General features: G+C 43.2%; 1 protein-coding gene across 1 annotated transcript in view; it reads right to left on the bottom strand.

Annotated features, from left to right (window-relative positions):
- LOC137300845 (transmembrane protein 88) overlaps positions 1–16,536 on the bottom strand; it is a 40,471-nt gene extending 23,935 nt beyond the window's left edge. The window contains exon 1 of the mRNA XM_067970095.1: positions 16,049–16,536. Coding sequence (XP_067826196.1) covers positions 16,049–16,324 — 276 coding nt within the window. The 5' untranslated portion in view covers positions 16,325–16,536. The remainder of the gene's footprint in view (positions 1–16,048) is intronic.
- Between the last annotated feature and the right edge of the window lie 3,654 nt (positions 16,537–20,190).

The following is a 20,190-nucleotide window of genomic DNA, read 5'->3' as shown; positions in this document are numbered from 1 at the left end:
CAACCTGTGCAAAAGGAGTGGGAGTGATTGCCAGAGATGTTCAGCTCCAATTAAATGATGCACGTGAGCATCTTCAATGGGGATTGAGTGGAACTGCTTTTCTTGGTCACCGATCGACCAAATGCCACCAAAAGTGGTGATACCACCTGGCAAGAAATTCATCCAATTTTTTCTTTATTTCATTCACTCGATCTAACTTTCCCTGTTTCCTCTTTCACAACAGGGCCATGTATGTTAGAAGAGAAATTGGAAAGGATTCCTCTCTTTCAACAGATGATCATTGTTGTATCTCCACACTAAATAACAAGTTGGTAATTGGCAAAAGAACCAAAGGCGACATGAGGAAAACCTTTTTTACGCAGCGAGCAGTTATGATCTGGAATGGGCTGCCTGGAAGGGTGGTGGAAGCAGATTCAATCGTGGCTTTCAAAAAGGAATTGGATAAATACTTGAAGGGAAAAAAATTGCAGGGCCACAGGGAAAGAGTGGGAGAATGGGACTAACTGGATTGCTCCTACAAAGAGCCGGCATGGGCTTGATGGGCCGAATGGCCTCCTTCTGTGCTGTAATGATTCTATGATTCTAAGTAAGCAAAAAAGGAATAGGCTGCTAGAGGTTACAATTCAACATTAACAATATCCTTTAAATGATTTATCTACTTTTCTTGCTCATAACTTTGTTTCAAAATGCATATTTTATCTTCCCTTTGCATGTGTCCCTAACCCTTCTCCTCCATCCCTCCCAGTTAAATTCTGATTCATTTGCTTGTCTGTCACTATTTGACTTCTCCCTCTTCCCATTCCCATTATCCATTTGAGATAAGAACCAATTCAACAAATTAAAATTAGTTTATTTTCATTGAGCTCAGTTTTGAATTCTTGCTAAGTGAAGATTTCTCCATCCTCCAAACCAGAATCCAAACACAAAACCAAAAAACACTTGAAGGAAAACCACAAAACTCACACACGGCGACACTGGTCCATGTGAGAGAAGCTGGTAAAGGGTGAGAAGAAACATTTTAATAATTGGAGCCTGTTTCATTGATGGCCTCATATTTGGGGTGCAGTGGTTGAAGTCCAATACAAGGCTGTAACACGGGGTGAACATGGGCATACCGCCCACAAGATTTGTAAAATTGGGGGAGGGGTGGTTTTAGCGGAGAAGCCTGACACCAATTGATGTGGTCCAGCGAGATCTGGTGATGAATAGCTAGTAGCAATAGATTTATTTTTGGTATAGCAGTGCTCCCACTGTGAATCAGTTAGTCTGCCGGTGAAAGTCGAGACACTTCCAATTATTCTTCCTCTTCCCAGCCATTGACAAGAGCCAGTTATTTCTGCCTGATCTCTCTAGGATTCTTTATGGCTCCATGAGTAATCCAACAGAGAGGGGAGCAGCATTAAACATGGCCAACACAACAAGGAGAGAACCAGCAACATCATGGATGACCCAAGGGGAAGGGAACCAGTGGCACTATGACCGATCCAGCAGGAAGTTAACCAGCAACACTACAGCTGACTCAACAGGGAGAGAACCAGCAGCAGCATGAGCCAACCCAATGTGGAAGAAAGCAGCAGCAGAATTGTTGGGACTGTGACAGAAAGATTAGCAGAGGAGACAGCCTGCCTGGCAAGAGAGACAATAAGACTGGCTGCACATTAATATTGTTGGCCAAGCTGACAGAGTGACCAGCCAGAGCAGGCAGCAACAAATAGTTTAAAAAGATAAACTTACTTGCAATAACCGAAGAAAATGCTGGCCTGGGAGCACGGAGCAGTAGCAGGGAATCACTGGTCTGGGAGCACGGAGCAGTAGCAGGGAATCACTGGTCTGGGAGCACGGAGCAGTAGCAGGGAATCACTGGTCTGGGAGCACGGAGCAGTAGCAGGGAATCACTGGTCTGGGAGCACGGAGCAGTAGCAGGGAATCACTGGTCTGGGAGCACGGAGCAGTAGCAGGGAATCACTGGTCTGGGAGCACGGAGCAGTAGCAGGGAATCACTGGTCTGGGAGCACGGAGCAGTAGCAGGGAATCACTGGTCTGGGAGCACGGAGCAGTAGCAGGGAATCACTGGTCTGGGAGCACGGAGCAGTAGCAGGGAATCACTGGTCTGGGAGTATATGCCTGTTATTTAGGTGCAGAATAACTAGGACTGAAGCAAGCACGCAAAGTCTGGATCATGCTCAAAAAGCATATTTCAGCAAGATCAAACAGGCCAAGAAGCAAAATTTTGATATTTAATGAGAAGATGAAGAACCCATACCAGAGAGTACCCAGCGAGCCAAGCATGGACCGACTGGTGCTCTGAATCGATCCCTATCCCCCCACCACTTTAACCCCGATTCTGGATAAATCAAGAAAATACCAAAATCATCCAGCTGGCAACATTACTGATATCGCCCACTGTATGTCTTTGCTCTGACAGTGCTATTGTGATTTACTACACATGAGCACTAATAGATTTTAAAGCTGATGCAGTGAAATGGCACAAAATGAAACAGATCCATCATTCCAACCCCTGCTGCTTACTCACTTCCTCTTCCATTCGTTTAATTACCTGTCAATGAGTGTCCTTTTCCATTACATCACATGACCAGATTTTCCATTCTTATTATTTTATGTAATTCTGCATTATGTATCTGAATTTATTGATTTGGCTCAAAGGCTGGATTAGAGTTTATGAAACACGTAAACACTTGCAGTAAGTGACAGCCAAATTACAGATAAATTGTGTTATCTAGCCTGTGCTGACAGAGCACCGATTGATTATGTCTCTCTGGAAATTTCTGTCAATAACCCATCACAGTGATATTGAACGTAATAGGCACAGAGTGAATACTGAAACTGGTCAAGCTTATCACCACAGTCTGACAACCAATTTAACAGTTTCATTCTGCGGAATCTCTTTCACTGGGATACAAACTTAAATAGATCAGTATTTGCCGCCAATCTGCTCTTCCATTGCGCTCTGTGTTTTTATTCTGTCAGACATTTTTTTACATGATCTGGAGACAAATAATTAAATATAAAGCTCTATCTTTATCACAGTCTGAAATTCATCCCAGTATACATCTGCCAAGGGATGGATAGCAAATTTTGCTGAGAACACATAGATAATCTATAGTACAGTTTATCTGACCTAAACTGAAGCACTAACGTGCTGCATGTAGCTCTTCCCTGATCTTTCCAACCACCCTAGTTCCTGTTCCATGAAAACCTGTCCAAAATAATAGATATTGCTGATTCAGTAACTCTAAACCCAAATTTCAGATCATGTAAACAATCAAGGTCGAGCTCCATCTAACGATATGCCTCAGGGAACACCCTGGCATTAGAATTGCGTCGTTGCCATTATTCCTCACCAATAATCCTTCTGAGTCAGATTGCCAATTAGGGGAAGATTAGTGCTCTGAGTTCATGCCCCGAGTTTCGGACCTTCCAAACTCAGTTCATGTAGAATCCCTGTGCCTAGCAGAGAGAGACCTACGTAACACCAGTCTGGGCTAGATTGCAACCTAAGTCCCCAAGGTAGAAGGTCACAGTTCAAATTCACTGCACTCTCCAATAATCATCTGAATCAACAAATAAAAGCTTCACAGAATGAAGCCTCTGATCTTCAGGTGGTATTTACCCTATGTGGAAGGTTTTCTATGTATAATAAGGAGCCTATGTTAGAGATATGGGCCTAGAAATAGCATTGCACAGTGCCCGTTTGCGAGACACTGCATGGACACCTAAGGCCCCAAAATGGCAGGCAGGATGCACGCGCACACTTCCAGCCAGCAGTGTGCTGCCCGCAATATTGAGTAACAACAAACAAGAGGCATCCTTTACCCACGCCTGAAGCAGGTGTTGGGCCCTTTGCATATACAAATAAGGGGCCGAATGCCTACTTAAGGTCCCCTCTCCAAGATTGGTTTGGATTGGTTTGCCGTGAGGTAGCCAGCACCATTGCGGGCTGAGCTCGGGTAAACCAGCCCTGGGGATCACCTGCAACAATGAAGGTAACTTACACGAATGTGGAGCCAGGAACAGCAGGAGTGCTCCTCCTGACCCCACATTTAACCACCCTTCCAATTGCCGCTACCCCCGACCTCCGATCCTCAGAATGAGGCCCCTTCCTTCTTAATTTGGCCATTTCCTCTTGAAAGGGAACAGACTGTTCTAAGCACAAAGGGGCTCAGTTTAGAATGAGCCAGGTGCTGTGGAAGTGGAAAAAAAGGACAGCTTATTTAAAAAAGAGGGGGCGAATTTACTAACGAGGTGGCATTGCAGGTTGAGAGGAATTAGCTGCAAATTAGAAGGGGATATAAACCAAACCGCCAGGGAGATGAATCCTTAGAAGCTGATGTAACCTTAGCAGGAGGTGAACCCTTAGAAGCCAATGAACCCCTGGGCAGATGAAACCTTAGCAAGGATGAACCTGCTAATGATGAAGCTGCTGATGATCTGTAGCTGCCTGCTTGGCAGACGGTAGATTGATTGTGGGTGAGCTTATATATTTTTTTGGCTATATTGCTGTTGTGTACATAAACTGTTCTGTTATATGCCTGCCTTTTGCTGAACTAAGCCACCTGAAGTAAGATTTATGTATGTGGAGAAATCTGATGCTAAATAAACAAATTGATTATTTAAACTAATCTATTTATTGATGTGGTTAACTGTACTTGAGCCTAAGTACAAAACAAAGTGTTCAGTTGCTCTTACATTATTAATAGTTTGAAATAGAAGCAGGAAATGCAAAAAAAAGTGCAGAGGTATTCTGTATAAAAAAATTTTTTTAGTATTGGACAAAAATGGTGCAGTGGTTATTTAATTTCCAGATAATTATTTTTATAGTTACTGCAGTTTGGTGCACTAGAGATAGTGGTCAGTAGGGAGGTACTCGTGACAGATGTCTAATATCAGGTAGCCCAACAACAACAATGTGCATTTATAGGAGGAGAGAGAGGTAGAGAAGCAGAGAGGTTTACGGAGGGAATTCCAGAGCTTAGGGCCTAGACAGCTGAAGGCATGGCTGCCAATGGTGGAGCGATGAAAATCGGACATGCACTGGAGGCCAGAGTTGGAGGATCTCAGGGATCACGGAGGGTTGTAGGTACTGGAGGAAGTTACAGAGATAGGGAGGGGCGAGGCCATGGAGGGATTTGAAAATAAAGATGAGAATTTTAAGTTAGCAAGCACAGGGGTGATGGGTGACATGGACTTGGTGTGAGTTAGGATACGGGCAGCAGAGTTTTGGATGAGCTCATGTTTAAGCTGGGTGCAAGGTGGGAGTACGGCCAGGAGAGCATTGGAATAGTCAATTCTAGAGGTAACAAAGGCATGGATGAGGGTTTCAGCAGCATATGAGCTGAGGCAGAGGCGGAGATGGACGATGTTACAGAGGTGGAAGTGGTGGTTTTGGAGCCAGAGAGGATATGGGGTCAGAAGCTCAGCTCAGGGTCAAATAGGATGCCAAGATTGCGAATGGTCTGGTTCGGCCTCAGAGAGTGTCCAGGGAGAGGGATGGAGTTGATGGCTAGGGAATGGAGTTTGTGGCAGGGACCGAAAACAATGGCTTCGATCTTCCCAATATTTAGTAAGTATTGCTCATCCAATATTGGATGTCTGACAAATCAGAGGCAGTGGAAGGGTCAAGGGTGGTGATGAGGTAGAACTGGGTGTCATCAATGTACATGTGGAACCTGATATTGGGCCAGAACTTGTGCAGAGCGGTGTGGCAACACTCGCCGCAGCTCCTGCGAATTAAGTTAACGAATGAACTTACTGCGAGTTCTGTGGCATCAACTTGCTTGATTTTGAACTTTTAAACAATTGTGCGTCATCAACTCAGCCTCTGAACAGTGTAAGTTGATGCACATGGAACAGTCTGAGAGAGTAGAAGACATGGCCACAAAATCTGTCAGGATGAGAAATCACGCCCAAAAGCAGGCAAGCGGACATCATTCATTTAAAGTTAGTATTCTGGAAGTCATTGTAAATAAAAAATTTATTTTTTTATATATAAAAAGCTAAAGAAATACTTGAATTAAATTAAAGAGACAGAAGGGGAAAGTAAAAAAATATATAATTTAATTTTTTTTTTAATGACTGAAGAGTATTAAAATAAGGAGTAATATGAGACTTCAAATTTTTAAAAGTTAATTTTTAGTTGTTTGGCAGTCATTAAGACGTACAGTGCTTTTAAAACTTAATTTAGACCTGGTATTTTTAAGCGTACCTGTTTGGTGGCGTAATTAGTTATTTTCCAGCTGGGAGGATGAGCAAGTTTGAGATTTTTCAGTGATTTCAATGATTGCAGCGTGCGATGGCCCTTTAATTTGAAGCTGTCAAATCACCGGCGAGCCAACAGGAGCAAGTTCACGATTTCCGTGTTTTAGTGCGCGTGTGCAAACACGGGAACTTGCTCCTTCAATTCACCATTAAAAACGGAGAGCGCTGTTGAGCTCCTCCGTTATTTCTGGAGCAAGTTCTGCCCCATTGTGTTTTTGGATGATGACGCTGAGGGGGCAGCATGTAGATGAGAAATAGCACAATGAAAACTCAGGATCATGGAGCATGGGTAGTACGTTAGGGTGTGTGGGAGCGGCCAGTACCTCAGGACCTAGTTGTCCAACACCTCCAAAATGTTCCAGCTCATTTGAAGTGCTGCTTATTACACCAAGATGTAGGATAACACTATAGCTGCTCTCAGTCAACAAAGTCCAGATTTCATACAGTATTTAACAGTACCAGTCTCCAGCTGAAATAGATGCAGTATTTTTGTGGGAATAAACATGGATTTGCTTTCTCACTCTCCTCACAGTCAGAGGCAGCCAGTGCTAGGCTACGGTAATCAATGCTGCTAACACGAATACAAATGACAATAAGTAGAAATCAATCGCCTAAACTACTAAAAGCTACAATTCTTCCTCACCTCTCACTGAGCAAAAACACAATATAACATGTCATCAAAGGCTATCAGTAAATTTCAAGAAAATAATAACTTAGAATTGTTTATATTATACCAGCACAAAAATAACAGACTATGTCACAGCTATAAATAAAACCTGTGAGAGAGTGAAGTTACACCATGAAATCATATGGGGGGTAATTTGAACTTAACCCGCCCTGCAGGAAACTGACGGGAGATTGGGTCAGAATCATAGAAAGGATACAGCACAGAAGGAGGCCATTCGGCCCATCGAGTCTGCACCGGCTCTATGCAAGATCAATCCAGCTAGACCCACTTCCCCGCCCTATCCCCGTAGCACTGCAATTTTTTTCCTTTCAAGTACTTATCCAGTTCCCTTTTGAAGGCCATGATTGAATCTGCCTCCACCACCTCCTCGGGCAGTGCATTCAGGATCCTAACCACTTGCTGTGTGAAAAAGCTTTTCTTCATGTCACCTTTGGTTCTTTTGCCAATCACCTTAAATCCTCTGGTTCTTGACCCTTCTGCCAATGGGAACAGTTTCTCTCTATCTACTCTGTCTCGACCCTTCATGATTTTGAATACCTCTGTCAAATCTCCTCGCAACCATCTCTGTTCCAAGGAGAACCCCCCTAGCTTCTGCAGTCTATCCACATAACTAAAGTCCCTCATCCCTGGAATCATTCTAGTAAATCTCTTCTGCACCCTCTCTAAGGTCTTCACATCTTTCCTAAAGTGCGGTGCCCAGAACTGGACACAATACTCCAGTTGTGGCCAAACCAGTGTTTTATAAAGGTTCATCAGGACTTCCATACTTTGGTACTCTATGCCTCCATTTCCCAAGCCCAGGACCCCGTATACTTTTTTAACCGCTTTCTCAACCTGCCCTGTCACCTTCAACGATTTGTGCACAAATACCCCCAGATCTCTCTGTTCCTGTACCCCTTTTAGAGTTGTGCCCTCTAGTTTATATTGCTTCTCCTCGTTCTTCCTACCGAAATGTATCGCTTCGCATTTTTCTGCGTCAAATTTCATCTGCCACGTGTCCGCCTATGCCACCAATCTACCTATATCCTCTTGAAGTCTATCATTATCCTCCTCACTGTTTACTACCCTTCCAAGTTTTGTGTCATCTGCAAACTTTGAAATTATGCCCTGTACACCCAGGTCCAAGTCATTAATATATATCAAGAAACTCCTGTTCCATACCCCACCCAACTTTACACCCTGCCTGAATTTACTCTCCAGTGACTTCAATAGAGAATAAAATGGGATGGACGGGGTGTAAAACGGGTGGCTGACCCGATCCAGTCAGTTTCCCGCCTGGCTGGTTAGGTTAAAATGATCTCCCCATGTCTTTGAACCTGGAAATGTGGCTGGGTGGTACCCGGCCTCTGCTCATTGCCGCTGCAAAAACAATGCCACTGAGATCAGGGACTGGGCCAGGTGGAGAATGGGGGAATTGATTTCATGTCCCTCCAGAGGCGAAAAATCTATCCTGTGGTGGTGTTGATCTGTTTGGGGAGAAGGTTGATCATTCAGGTGTGAGGGCCGATCCCTTGGGTAGGGCATTGATCCCTTTGCTGGGGAGGGGATGACCCTGTGCTTCTCCACTCCACCGTGTAGTGTTCGTGTTCCAATTTATTGCTACATTCTCCCAACTGTTTGATTTTTAACAGGAAAGGATTTCCAACGACTGCACTTTGAACACGAGACACTGACTAATTTTGAATCCCGATAGCAGAAAAACAGCAGATACATCACAGGACCTGATAAGTACAATACACATAAATCGGCAATGAGTACACTCATTGGATGAATATTCTATTCAACACATCCCCATAGAAAAACTATAGGGACAGTGATAGAACTGAAGGGGACTCACTGCAGGTACAGTGACATGGTGTCTTGTGTTGTCCTCATTGTGATCGCACAAAACATTTACTTTCGGTTACTTGGGTGCCCTGTCTTTAGTAAGTTGATTAGTGGTAACGAGGTTGCCAAGGGAATTAGTGGTGATTTCCCAAGCCCTGGATGAAGGGAAACAGCTACTTCCAGTTAAAATAAGTCAGCACATTCGAAGATGCTCATTTCAGGAACAAAAGTGGTTCTGTGAAAATCGGTTGTGATGGATGTTATCTTATGAGCTGACTGATGCCACCATTCTATGAAAATCACTCACCTGCTCATCATTTAGAAGCATTCAGTGTCACTCACTCGGCTACTAAGTGTTTCATCCTGCTGTTAAGATAAGTTCACTCTTCAAATAATCAACACGGACTGAGTACACACTGAAAGGCAGTGAGGCAGGTGGTGCATAACGTTCTCTTACTGTGCCTCAGTATTACTGTTGATAGTGGCTCACACTTTGTTCTCTCCTCCACCTCCACCTCAAATAGCACAGTTATATCGTGACTGGGAAAAGTTTATTAATTTTGAAGATGCAAAAGAAGAGGCAGAGATTTGTAAGAACGAGCTTTGATGGAAGAGTTGAGATACTAGGTGAATTTTTGTGGGCCAAATGGCCTTTTCTTGATTTTTATTATATTCTTAAATTTTATATCAATATTATATAGATCTAAAATTATATCTATTTGTAGGCAATCTAGCTGCAGATTCTGCTCCAGCCCTTTTCTTGGACTTGAAATGGACATTTCTTAACATGCCTAGGAATCAGTTAATAAAAGTGTGGCAGAACAGAAATTACAGAAGACATTATTTTGAAGTCATGCATCAGTATTCAACAATAAGATTTCAAATTGAATTATTTTGCAGAGTGAATTGAAATTTCCTGATGCCTATCAGTTTATGCATCATAGCATTTACAGTACAGAAAGAGGCCATTTGGCCCATCATGCTGTGCCTGTGCTAGTTCTTCAATTGGAGCTGCCTACTTTAATCCTATTTCCAATCCAATTGGTGGCATTGTAAGTAATGTAGATGGGAGCATAAAATTACAAAGAGACATTGAAAGATTAAATGAGTGGGCAAAACTGTGGAAGATGGATTTCAACGCAGGTAAGTGAGGGATCATCCATTTTGGACAAAAAAAAGATAGATCAGAGTATTTTTTAAATGGTATAAAGCTAGGAACAGTAGTGGTCCAAAGAGATTTAGGGGTCCATGTACACAAATCACTAAAATGTAGTGGTCAGATACAAAAAATCAAAAAGGCTAATGGAATGTTAACCTTTATATTTAGAGGGCTAGAATATAAAGGGGAGCAAGTTTTGCTACAGCTATACAAAGCCCTGGTTAGACCACATCTGGAGTACTACCTACAGTTCTGGGCACCGCACCTTAGAAAGGATATATTGGCCTTGGAAGAAGGCCAATATATCCAGATTCGCCAGGATGTTAAATTATGAGGCGAGATTAAATAAACTAGGCTTGTATTCCCTGGAGTATAGAAGGGGTGATTTGATTGTTTGATTGAAGTTTTTAGGATTTTGAAAGGAATTGATAGGGTAGATGGAGAGAAACTTTTTCCACTGGTGGGGGAATGTAGGACAAGGTGAGAAACCTTAAAATCTGAGCCAGGCCATTCAGGAGAGAAGTTAGGAAACACTTCTTCACACAAAGGGTGGTAGAAGTGTGGAATTCTCTCCCACAAAAAACAGAAGATGCTAGCTCAATTAATAATTTTTAATCTGAGATTGATAGATTTTTGCTAACCAAGGATATTGAGGGATATGGGGCCAAGGCGGGGAAGTGTAGTTAGGAACAGATCAGCCATGGTCTCATTGAATGGCGGAACAGGCTGGAGGGGCTGAACGGCCTACTTCTGTTCCTATGGTCTCTACCCTTTCCCCATATTGGTTCATATTTTTCCTTTTCAAATACTTATCCAATTCCCTTTCAAATGATTTTATAGTCTCTGCCTCAATATCCACTTGTGCCCAAGCATTCTATCTTCTAATAAGAGTGCTGTGGATAAATTTGGGATGCTTGAAGCTGTTGACTTGGTCTACACTGCAGTACAATGCTCTGTAATACCATCCAGACACTGCTTTGCCGATTTTGGCCCATTTACATTTTGGGGTGACTGCAGAGACCAGGACGAAAACCAGAACAACTGAGCATATGCAAGATCATGTGCAACTGTTACCAAACTTTGAGTTTGTAACGTTACAATTCTCCCTGTGGTCTACAACCCATAACAACAACAACTTACATTTATGTAGCACCTTTAATGTAGTAAAACGTCTCAAGGTGCTTCACAGGAGCGTAATCAAACAAAATTTGACACCGAGCCACATAATGAGATATTAGGACAGGTGACCAAAAGCTTGGTCAAAGAGGAAGGTTTAAAGGAGTGTCTTAAAGGAGGAGAAGAGGTACAGAGGCAGAGAGGTTTAGGGAGTGAATTCCAGAGCTTCGGGCCTGGGCAGCTGAAGGCACGGCAGCCAATGGTGGAGCAATTAAAATTGGGGATGCGCAAGAGGCCAGAATTGGAGGAGCGCAGAGATCTCGGAGGGTTGTAGGGTTGGAGGAGGTTGCAAACAAACGAGACCGTGGAGGAATTTGAAAACAAGGATGAGAATTTATAAATTTTAAAACCCAGCAGAAAATAGCAACCCCAAAAGCAAGCGGCAGCAACAAAAACCATTTCTCTTTAGTACCACCAGCGCTTTGTAACTATATGAGGTAGTATTTCTTGCTTCTAGAAGTAAATGACTGCCTCATTTATATTACAGCACTGACTCCAAAAGCCAGGCTGTAACCCAGTAAAATATGGAGCAGCTGTGAGAATGTGTCTCACTTAAAGATTTCCAATTATTGCATTTGCAGTTCTGCAGTTTGTAAAGTTTAAAGGCTGCAGGAAGTATATTGAGAGAACTTTAAAACAAGACCCTGAGCACATTGCCTGAACAAGATGATCAAAAAAAAGGTAAAAATAATAATGAGCAGGAGTCACACAAATGGCAGCCAAGGATAAGAGGATAGCAGGGAGGTAAATGGCACAGCAGAGTATGGCAGAGCTGAAGAAATGTTTGAGCTGTGCAAGAAACAGGTTATTAAGGGTCTTATGGGCTGCTAGTGGGCTAAGGTTGGAAATAATATTAGGAAACAGCAGATATGATCAATGAATTCTTCATGTCAAATGAAGACTGGAAAAATTCTGAATATATGGAGCAAAATCATACAAAAACATTAATGGTCTTTCAAAAAGGAACTTGATAAAAACATGGAATGTAAGTAATTGAGATAAAGATGATCAAACACCATGGAACAGAATGTGTTGCTGGAACAAGAAAATGTCATCTGTGTAGGGCAATCAGCCAGAAACATAGAAACATAAAAAATAGGAGCAGGAGTAGGCTATTCGGCCCTTTGAGCCTGCTCCGCCATTCAATATGATCATGGCTGATCGTCTACCTCAATACCATATTCCTGCTCTCTCCCCATACCCCCTGATGCCTTTTGTGTCTAGAATGTGCCAGGACTGAATAGTGGAGATTTGAGGATGGATGAATATTCTGGCGCTTTACTTTTTTTAACCTTTTGAAGAACAGGGAGTATTGATATAGAAATTTAAGCCGATGGAGTAGATCCCTTGATAGGGCTCCTGACATGACAGGGGGAGGGTTAATGGCTAAATGCAAGTGGCCCTAAGTTCCATCCCTGCATTGACACTGCAAGTCAGTTAGTCAAACTGCAGCGGTGAAGAGATTCCCAGGAATGTAAAAAACCTATCAAGCTGTTTCATTCAAAACAATCAAGTGAGATTTTCATTTGTCAATATTAAGCTTTGAAAAAATAATTCAATACATTTTGGAAATAAACTCTGAAAAGTAATTTACCCTGAACATGCTAGCCACGAATTTCCTCAGAGATCAGGGCACACTGGGGATATTTTGGGGGCTAGCAGAGGTAAATATTGGGGTGGGACCTGGTTACGCTGGGTCTCTGCACTTCGTTCAGTGATTAGGTTTCCTGGGGTGGCGGGATGCGTAGGGTGGTTCCTTTGTCCGCCCTCCTTTAACCCGATGCCTTGAAAGGAGGTGGAAATGGCAAGATGTTCTCACCTGCAGGAATTCCTGCCAGTCCCACCTCTGGCTCCCCCAATGTGCTGCACGCCTACATGAAGCAGATCTTCAAGAAGATGGAAGTGGGACCCCCAGATTCTGAAAAGCCGGTTTCCTTACTGGACTTCCTGTCGTAGGGTCCATTTTTGCTCCAACCTTCTTCATTCGGGCGGACTTAACGACACTGGTCCCCAGCAGATGCTCAAAGCCGGTATTTCCATTCATCAACTCGCGGGGTCCCAGCTGCACCGATTCTGGTGCATAGGCACCAGCCCATTTTATTAAATCGCCTGGCTCTGGGAATTTCGACAGGGTCAGTGCTTAAGTTCCCAGCGGAGAAGGAGTCCTGCTCCCCCATTGTTACGGTGGCGGAGCAGGATTGCAGATTTTCGGCCCCATTGTTTGTTGTTACTGAATTTATTCTAAATAGCTGAATTATTAATGAGCATATATGGAAATTAAACAAAACAGGGGAATTCTCCGCTCACACAGTGATTAATGCACATTGTAGGTAATGGTGCCGACAACTGCAAACCAACACTTTGCAGGTTACAACCGAACTCCTTATAGCAATAGTAGCTTTAACAGCCCCCTCGACACTACAGGAGTATGGTGGCCACAGATGGTGATTCCCCATCCGTCATTAGCACTCCTTAGTGTAAACTCCAGAGTTCTGAGAACTGAAAATCTGGCAAGCTCTACAGGCTCAAAGGAAACAATGGAGGTATACAAAATATCAAATGGTATAGATAAGGTACAACCAGACTATTACTACAAAGTAACTCACGCAGCAATGAAGGCTGACACTTCAATGCAGTACTGAGGGAGAGCTGCATTGCACTTTCAGAAGAGATGTTAAACCCATGTGGAAGTAAAAGATACTATGGTACTATTCCAAGAAGAATAGGGGAGTTCTCCTCGGTGTCCTGGCCATCATTTATCCCTCGACCTACACCCAAAAACCATATTATCTGGTCAATTATCTCATTGCTCTTGGTGGGATCTTGCTGTGCACAAATTGACTGCCGTATTTCCCTACATTGCAATAGTGAGTACGCTTCTAACGGTATTTCATTGGCTGTGAAGCACATTGGAACTTTCATGAGGTGATGAAAAATATATGGCAGTTCTTAATTGCTTTTTTTCTTGTTTACTTTACAACTAGTTAATATTTGATAGACATTCGAAAGCACTTCTGTACTCTGAAATAATCTGAATAAAAGTAGTAGCATTATCCAGGCAGGGAGAGGGAATTTGGAACAGAACCCGTTTCTACCACATTTCTGTCCTCGGCCTCAGTAATAAATTTTGACCGGGGAGTGGGGTTTTCTTCTTTCTGCCCCTTATAACTTGACATACCAATGTCGTAATCGGGCACCACAAGGCCGTTTGCAGAGTGGCCGATCGCCACGGACGCAACTGAGAGTTTAAATTGCTCAGCTGTGGGCAAGACCGGTCTGAAACCCCCCCGCAAACAGAGCAGCACGAAAAAAATCTGTATCTCCGCGGGTTAAAAGCCCCAGATCATCAAATCAGGTTTAACCTGCGACACCAATGAGGAACAAAAAACTCCGGTCCTCGGAGTGGTCCATTTTTGCCGCTATGGCAAAGTGAAATCTCAGTTTCATATCACGTCCCGATCTTCTGCTATGACATTACTGTAGAATTTTGCTGAGACTATTTCAGGTTTAACAAGGCACAAACGCTCACAACTCTTTTCCATTTGTGGGCTTGCAAACGAAGTTCATTTTCCAGTTAATTTTATATCTAATCTTAGATCAAACCAGGAAAATATATATATTTTAAAAGCTATAAACTGATCTGCATTATTGATTTTTCAGAAATGGAAGGTAACTTATTGAAACTAAAATAATTTGGAAAGTTTCCAATGGATACAGACCAGTTAACTGAAAATGAGACCCTGATATACTTGATAGACTTTTAAGTTCTTGACGATGACCAAAATTGCTAGTAATTTCTGTTCCCTCCTGTATACGTTCCCATACATCAATGTCTGGGAATGTAGACAGATCTCCACCTACACCACTTCCTGGGATGGCTCTGCGGGTGAGTTGCCTGCCTGCATCTCTCCCTTTGATGCTCCGTCGTCGGTGGCCACCAGTCACCAGCTCCCCCCAAAGTTGGTGAAGATTGGGAACTTGGCAACCTGGTACAGACATGAATGCCACAAAACGTGCAAAACAGCGTGTTGATGTAGCTCATCAACTACAGCTGCTCCTCCTTGATCCCTGGGACCCATTTTAAATATCACAATAGCCTGAGTTTGTATTTCATAAAGATGCATCAGGGTGTCCTTATGTTGTTTTTGTTTCCATTTTTATTTTCAGGCACAGAATATTTTTCAAAGAAAGTATTGTTAGGAAAATTCACATTAACTCTCAGATAGTTCTTAAAAATAAACCCTTACATTCTCTTTTGAGTGTGAAAGATTAAAACCCTAGTTTTCTTGCTATAAGAATGCACACAATCCACCTTTAGCAGAAGTTAATTTTAAAATATGAAGGGTTCAGAGAGTGGCCTACTACATTCATTGACTCACGTTTCTGGCAGTATAGTTACAATGTGATTCACACCGCAGGCACCACAAGCAGCTGAGCAGTACCTGAGGCTCACTCACTAGCATTAGGACCCTTTCAATATAACTTAATGTCATTTCTTTTGTAGCACTGTCCACTTACACTCAAAACCTTTGGGAGTTTTCATTTATATCACACAAGCATTAAAACATGCTGTTTCCTCACTGAACAGGTCATCATTAATAGGAATCGTCTGCCACTGAGATGGAGAAGAGCTAAATTCGGATCAATGTGAAAAGAGCACATCTCTTCAGAATTTAGGATTGCTACATTTCTATCATTTACGGTTGGTCAGTCAGACACAGCACCTCACTGCATTTATTTTAATGGAAACCGCAATTAACAATCAAAAGACTCACGCAGTCTTTACAACCTTTTAACTTAGTTGGTAGTATCTTTGGTCCAGACAGGCCAGCAGGCCACTCATGGCTACCGTTATAATTTCACAGTTACTATAAGCAGCAAAGCAAACAAAGAATTAGCATTCTTAGCTGTAGGCTACTTACCCTAGAGTGACACTGAAACCCAAAGTACACCACTACAATAGTGGGCAGCAGCACAATGCAAAACACAGTGCCCAAGAGGGCAAAGTTCAGGAGGAACAGCACAAAGTTAAAGGCAGTGACCAGTAAAGCCCATCCCCAGCACTCGCATATGCTGCGTGCCTCTAGCGGCCATGGCTGGTCATCTATGCTGTACGGTGGTGGGTGGACATGATTGAGCATGCAGGCAGTGTCCGACACATTGTCCACATCAAAGTCCTCAATTTCTTGTTCTGCCATTTTACCACTGCAGATATTTCCCTTTTGAATTGTTTTCCACAGTTAATTGATTTTGCTGCAGTTCCCAGCTTCAGTGTTCAGGATACGGTGAGTTACTGGGGTAGGCTCCGATCCACACAAGTAGTTTCCTTGTCAGTTATCCTGCTATTCCCACATTAATGTTGCCCTATCCTGTAATAGATATATATCACTTTCAGTGCTGAGATCTGATGAGGAGCCCAGCCTTACACGAGCAGCATCCACAGCGGCAGCTGATTCTATCAGCCTTTGACACTAAGCCAGTTAGTCGAGATTAACAAGCTGCCTGGAGATGCAGTCCTTCCCGCCACGAACCAATCCCCTTGTGCTGCATCCCCTTCCACTGAGCATGCACCACCCAGGTCAGCACCTGGGTATCAGACAATCAGCACAAACTGCAGCAGCTGCCACCAGGTAACAGCTGCATAAACACACATGGTGCAAAATCTAAACCAGACCATGGATTCTGTTCTTCTGAACTGGCAGTAGACTAAACTATTGCATATTTCAAACCTGCAATTGGTAAATAAATAGTCTTTGTATTCTTAATGTTACATTAATTATATTTTTAACGTTAGATTAATAGTATTTTGCAATACAGCAGCATGCAGTATTTAAATTTCGCATTGCGTTCTACTACTGCTTCATCTCAGGTTCCATAAACAAATATCATTGGAGACTTATAAATCATGATTGTAAGAGTAGTTCACAGCAATACTTTTAATACATCATATTTCATCATTGTTCCACAGCTGACAATGCATTAAGAATGGGTAACTGGATTAAAATTTAAGCTGAACGCTGGTAACTCTGTCCCATGACTAACAATGTACTTAAACATAGTGAACTTTGCCATTACGTTGTTAGTGCCAGAACTTAAAATAAAGCGCATTAAATAATGTAATTGATGAAGGCCTGTATCTATTCTACCATTATTTATACAAATGATTTGAGAGCTCTTAAATCTGCTCCCATTCTCTTTTAGATATACTGCCATCAACCATATGGCAAATGAGTTTGAACAGTGTCAGCCCAGTTCTGGTAGGTATGGAAACACAGCAGAAAATTGCCCTAAATTGGCACTAAGGATCTGAAACTGCACTCCTTTGTGCTAGTGCAGTAGAATTCTAAAACCATGGGGAGGGGAGAGGGTGAAGGAAGGGGAGGGGGGGTGGGGGTCAGTGTCCTTGTACTGGTTTTGCACCAACTCTGGGTTTTCCACTAGGCCTGTGCTGGGGGCAGCAGAGGCTTGTGCTACTCCATGGAGCAAGCTCCATTATTATAGGCATTTGGGGAGTTCTGGGAACATGTCCTCTCTGCCCTGGATATTACGATGCTTTCCTCCATTGGAGTAAGCTTATCCAGATGTGCGATAAAAATTTAGAGTAGAGGGATGTGCTTCCCTGCCTCTCTTAAAACAGTATCTCCCTCAGATTGATAATTATAATTTCTTATAAAACATTTTTATTTTGTGACTTTCTTCTGTTAGATAGATTTTGAAGCACACTTTTGATCTTTTCAGTTCTAATTACTGTTATATTTTTATTTTGCCCTTTTTGCCACCTTCCAGTCATGGGTGTTTCACTATAATGTCCAACAGTCTCTGATGGTGGGATGGACATTCCTTTGGGATTCCTCTTGCCCTTTGGGAACTTGAGGACAAAGAGGATTTCCAAAGGATTCATCTGAGGGATGTCTGCCTGTACCTGAGGCGGCGGGGGGTTGGCGGGGGGGGGGGGGGGCGGGGGAAGGACAGTCCCATCATTGCCCAGGTAGGTTGGTCCATAGGTTCCACTGGACCTCAAGCTGGCAATCTAGTTGGTCCAGCAGAAAAGTTGCTGTGAGAGGTTGGAAGTTGAAGGAGCGCATTTGCAGTGACAGACATGTGAACAACCTGCATGACAACCGGGGTGTTAGTAAGTGACTGTGCATCATGCAGATAGGCTGGTTTAAAATGACTTGATGTGTTATAACCTTTAAAGATGTGAGTGTGACAAGGTTTCCGATTCTACATTGCATCTTGAAGGTGTGCCACACAGAGGCATGGGTACACATGAAATGCAAAGAATGTGCTGTAAGGTTGCATGAGAGCTTGGCATGTGTGAGGAGTATCTGTGGAACAGGCAACACTTGTTGCAGGAATGTGGAAAAATCGGCTGCCAATTCGCTATCACTCGTTTTACACTATCGCACAAAGTCAAAATGACCCCCAGTGGATATATATTCGACAATGAGAAACGCAAAATAACACAAATCAGATTCACTGGGAACAGGAAGAACTATAACAGTCACATTTACTGGGAACAGGTATAACCACAGGAGTCACACTCACTGGGAATCACGCTCACTGGATACAGGTATAATTACAGAATTCGCACTCACTGGGTACAGGTATAACAACAGGAATCAAACCTGGAGCCTCAAGGCCCATAATCTCACAGATACTGCTTTTAAAAGAATAATGCTTACGTCAAACATATGTGCAGGCACTGGGGATGGTTTCTGAGAGTGTGCAGCAGATGGACAGTCAATTGGAGGAGGTCACAACCTGCATCTGTATCAGCAGGAAGGATGATTTTGCAGCACTCCAGTCCACCCTGGAGTGTGTGGCAGCTCCAGGATCATCTGCAGTGGAAACACCTAACACAGAGGCCCAAAGGACAATAACAGCTTCTGCTATGGAGGCCTTGGCTGCCAGAGTCGGAGGGCTGTCTTTTCCAGCTTTGACAGGTTACAAAAACCATCCTTCAAAGCCTCAATCGTCTGATTGGTCTACATTGCCACAGATCAGTGCCCATACAGAGCCAGTGCCTGGTTCAAGTTGCATGGCAGGAATGCATTCACATGATGCTGCTATCTCTAAGGATACACACATAATCTCCCACCAGCCCCTTCAGGTGCCTGCATATGTGGCAGAAAGGAGGCAGGACTAGGCTGCTTTTGCAGCAGTGCAGGAGATGACATCTTACAGCAGCTCCATTTAAGGACTTAGCTGCCGTGAGACAAGAGCTATCTCAAGAGGTTCCTAGAGGAACACAGCAGCCAACCACTTCCCATATTCCTGCTACTCAAGTAACACTTAATAGAAGCACAGGCTAGGTTTAAGACATTGGCACCAAGGGGGACACAATGGAAAGAAAGTCAGACACTATTTTGATTATAATTATGGGTCCATTAAAGTTGAGGTGCATGCAGACATTGTTTTTGACAATTATCTCATTGTTGTTTGTGGGTCCTTGATGTGTGTGCAAATTGGCTGCTGTGTTTGCCCACATTACAACAGTGACTCCACTTCAAAAGTACTTTGTTAACTGTGAACTGCTTTGGGACATGCTGAGGACATGAAAGGTGCTATATAAATGCAAGTTCTTTCTTTCCCTCTCCCCTTCATTACCATCCATTTCCACCATCCCTCTATTGCCATCCATTTACCCACCCCCCCCCTTCATTGCCAGTGATTTTCTTTTGCCCTCACCCCTTCATTTTCCTGCTTTTCATCTCTGCCATCTATTCCCCCTTCTCTCCCCTCCCCATCTATTCCCCCATTGCCATTCATTTTGCCTCACCCCTCCAATGTTTGCATTCTGCTTCCTTTTCTTGCCATCCATTTCCCCTTCCCTTAGGGGAAATGCACTAGAGAGACCCCTTTCTTTCCTTTAGTGCATTAGCTACTGGACTGAGAAGGAGTGGGATGTGGGGGTGGAGTCAGGAAAGGGTGAAAGGGAGTTAAATTCCACTGGTTTTGGGTCCCAAGCCCTGGCAGTGCAAACGGGATCCCAAACGCTGCTCGTCCATGTCAAAAGCGGATGGTTGGCACTTATGTAATTTAATTCCAAATCTACAAGCTG

Source organism: Heptranchias perlo, chromosome 32 (assembly GCF_035084215.1).
Source record: "Heptranchias perlo isolate sHepPer1 chromosome 32, sHepPer1.hap1, whole genome shotgun sequence".
Taxonomy (NCBI): domain Eukaryota; kingdom Metazoa; phylum Chordata; class Chondrichthyes; order Hexanchiformes; family Hexanchidae; genus Heptranchias; species Heptranchias perlo.
This window is presented reverse-complemented; position numbering and strand designations above follow the sequence as displayed.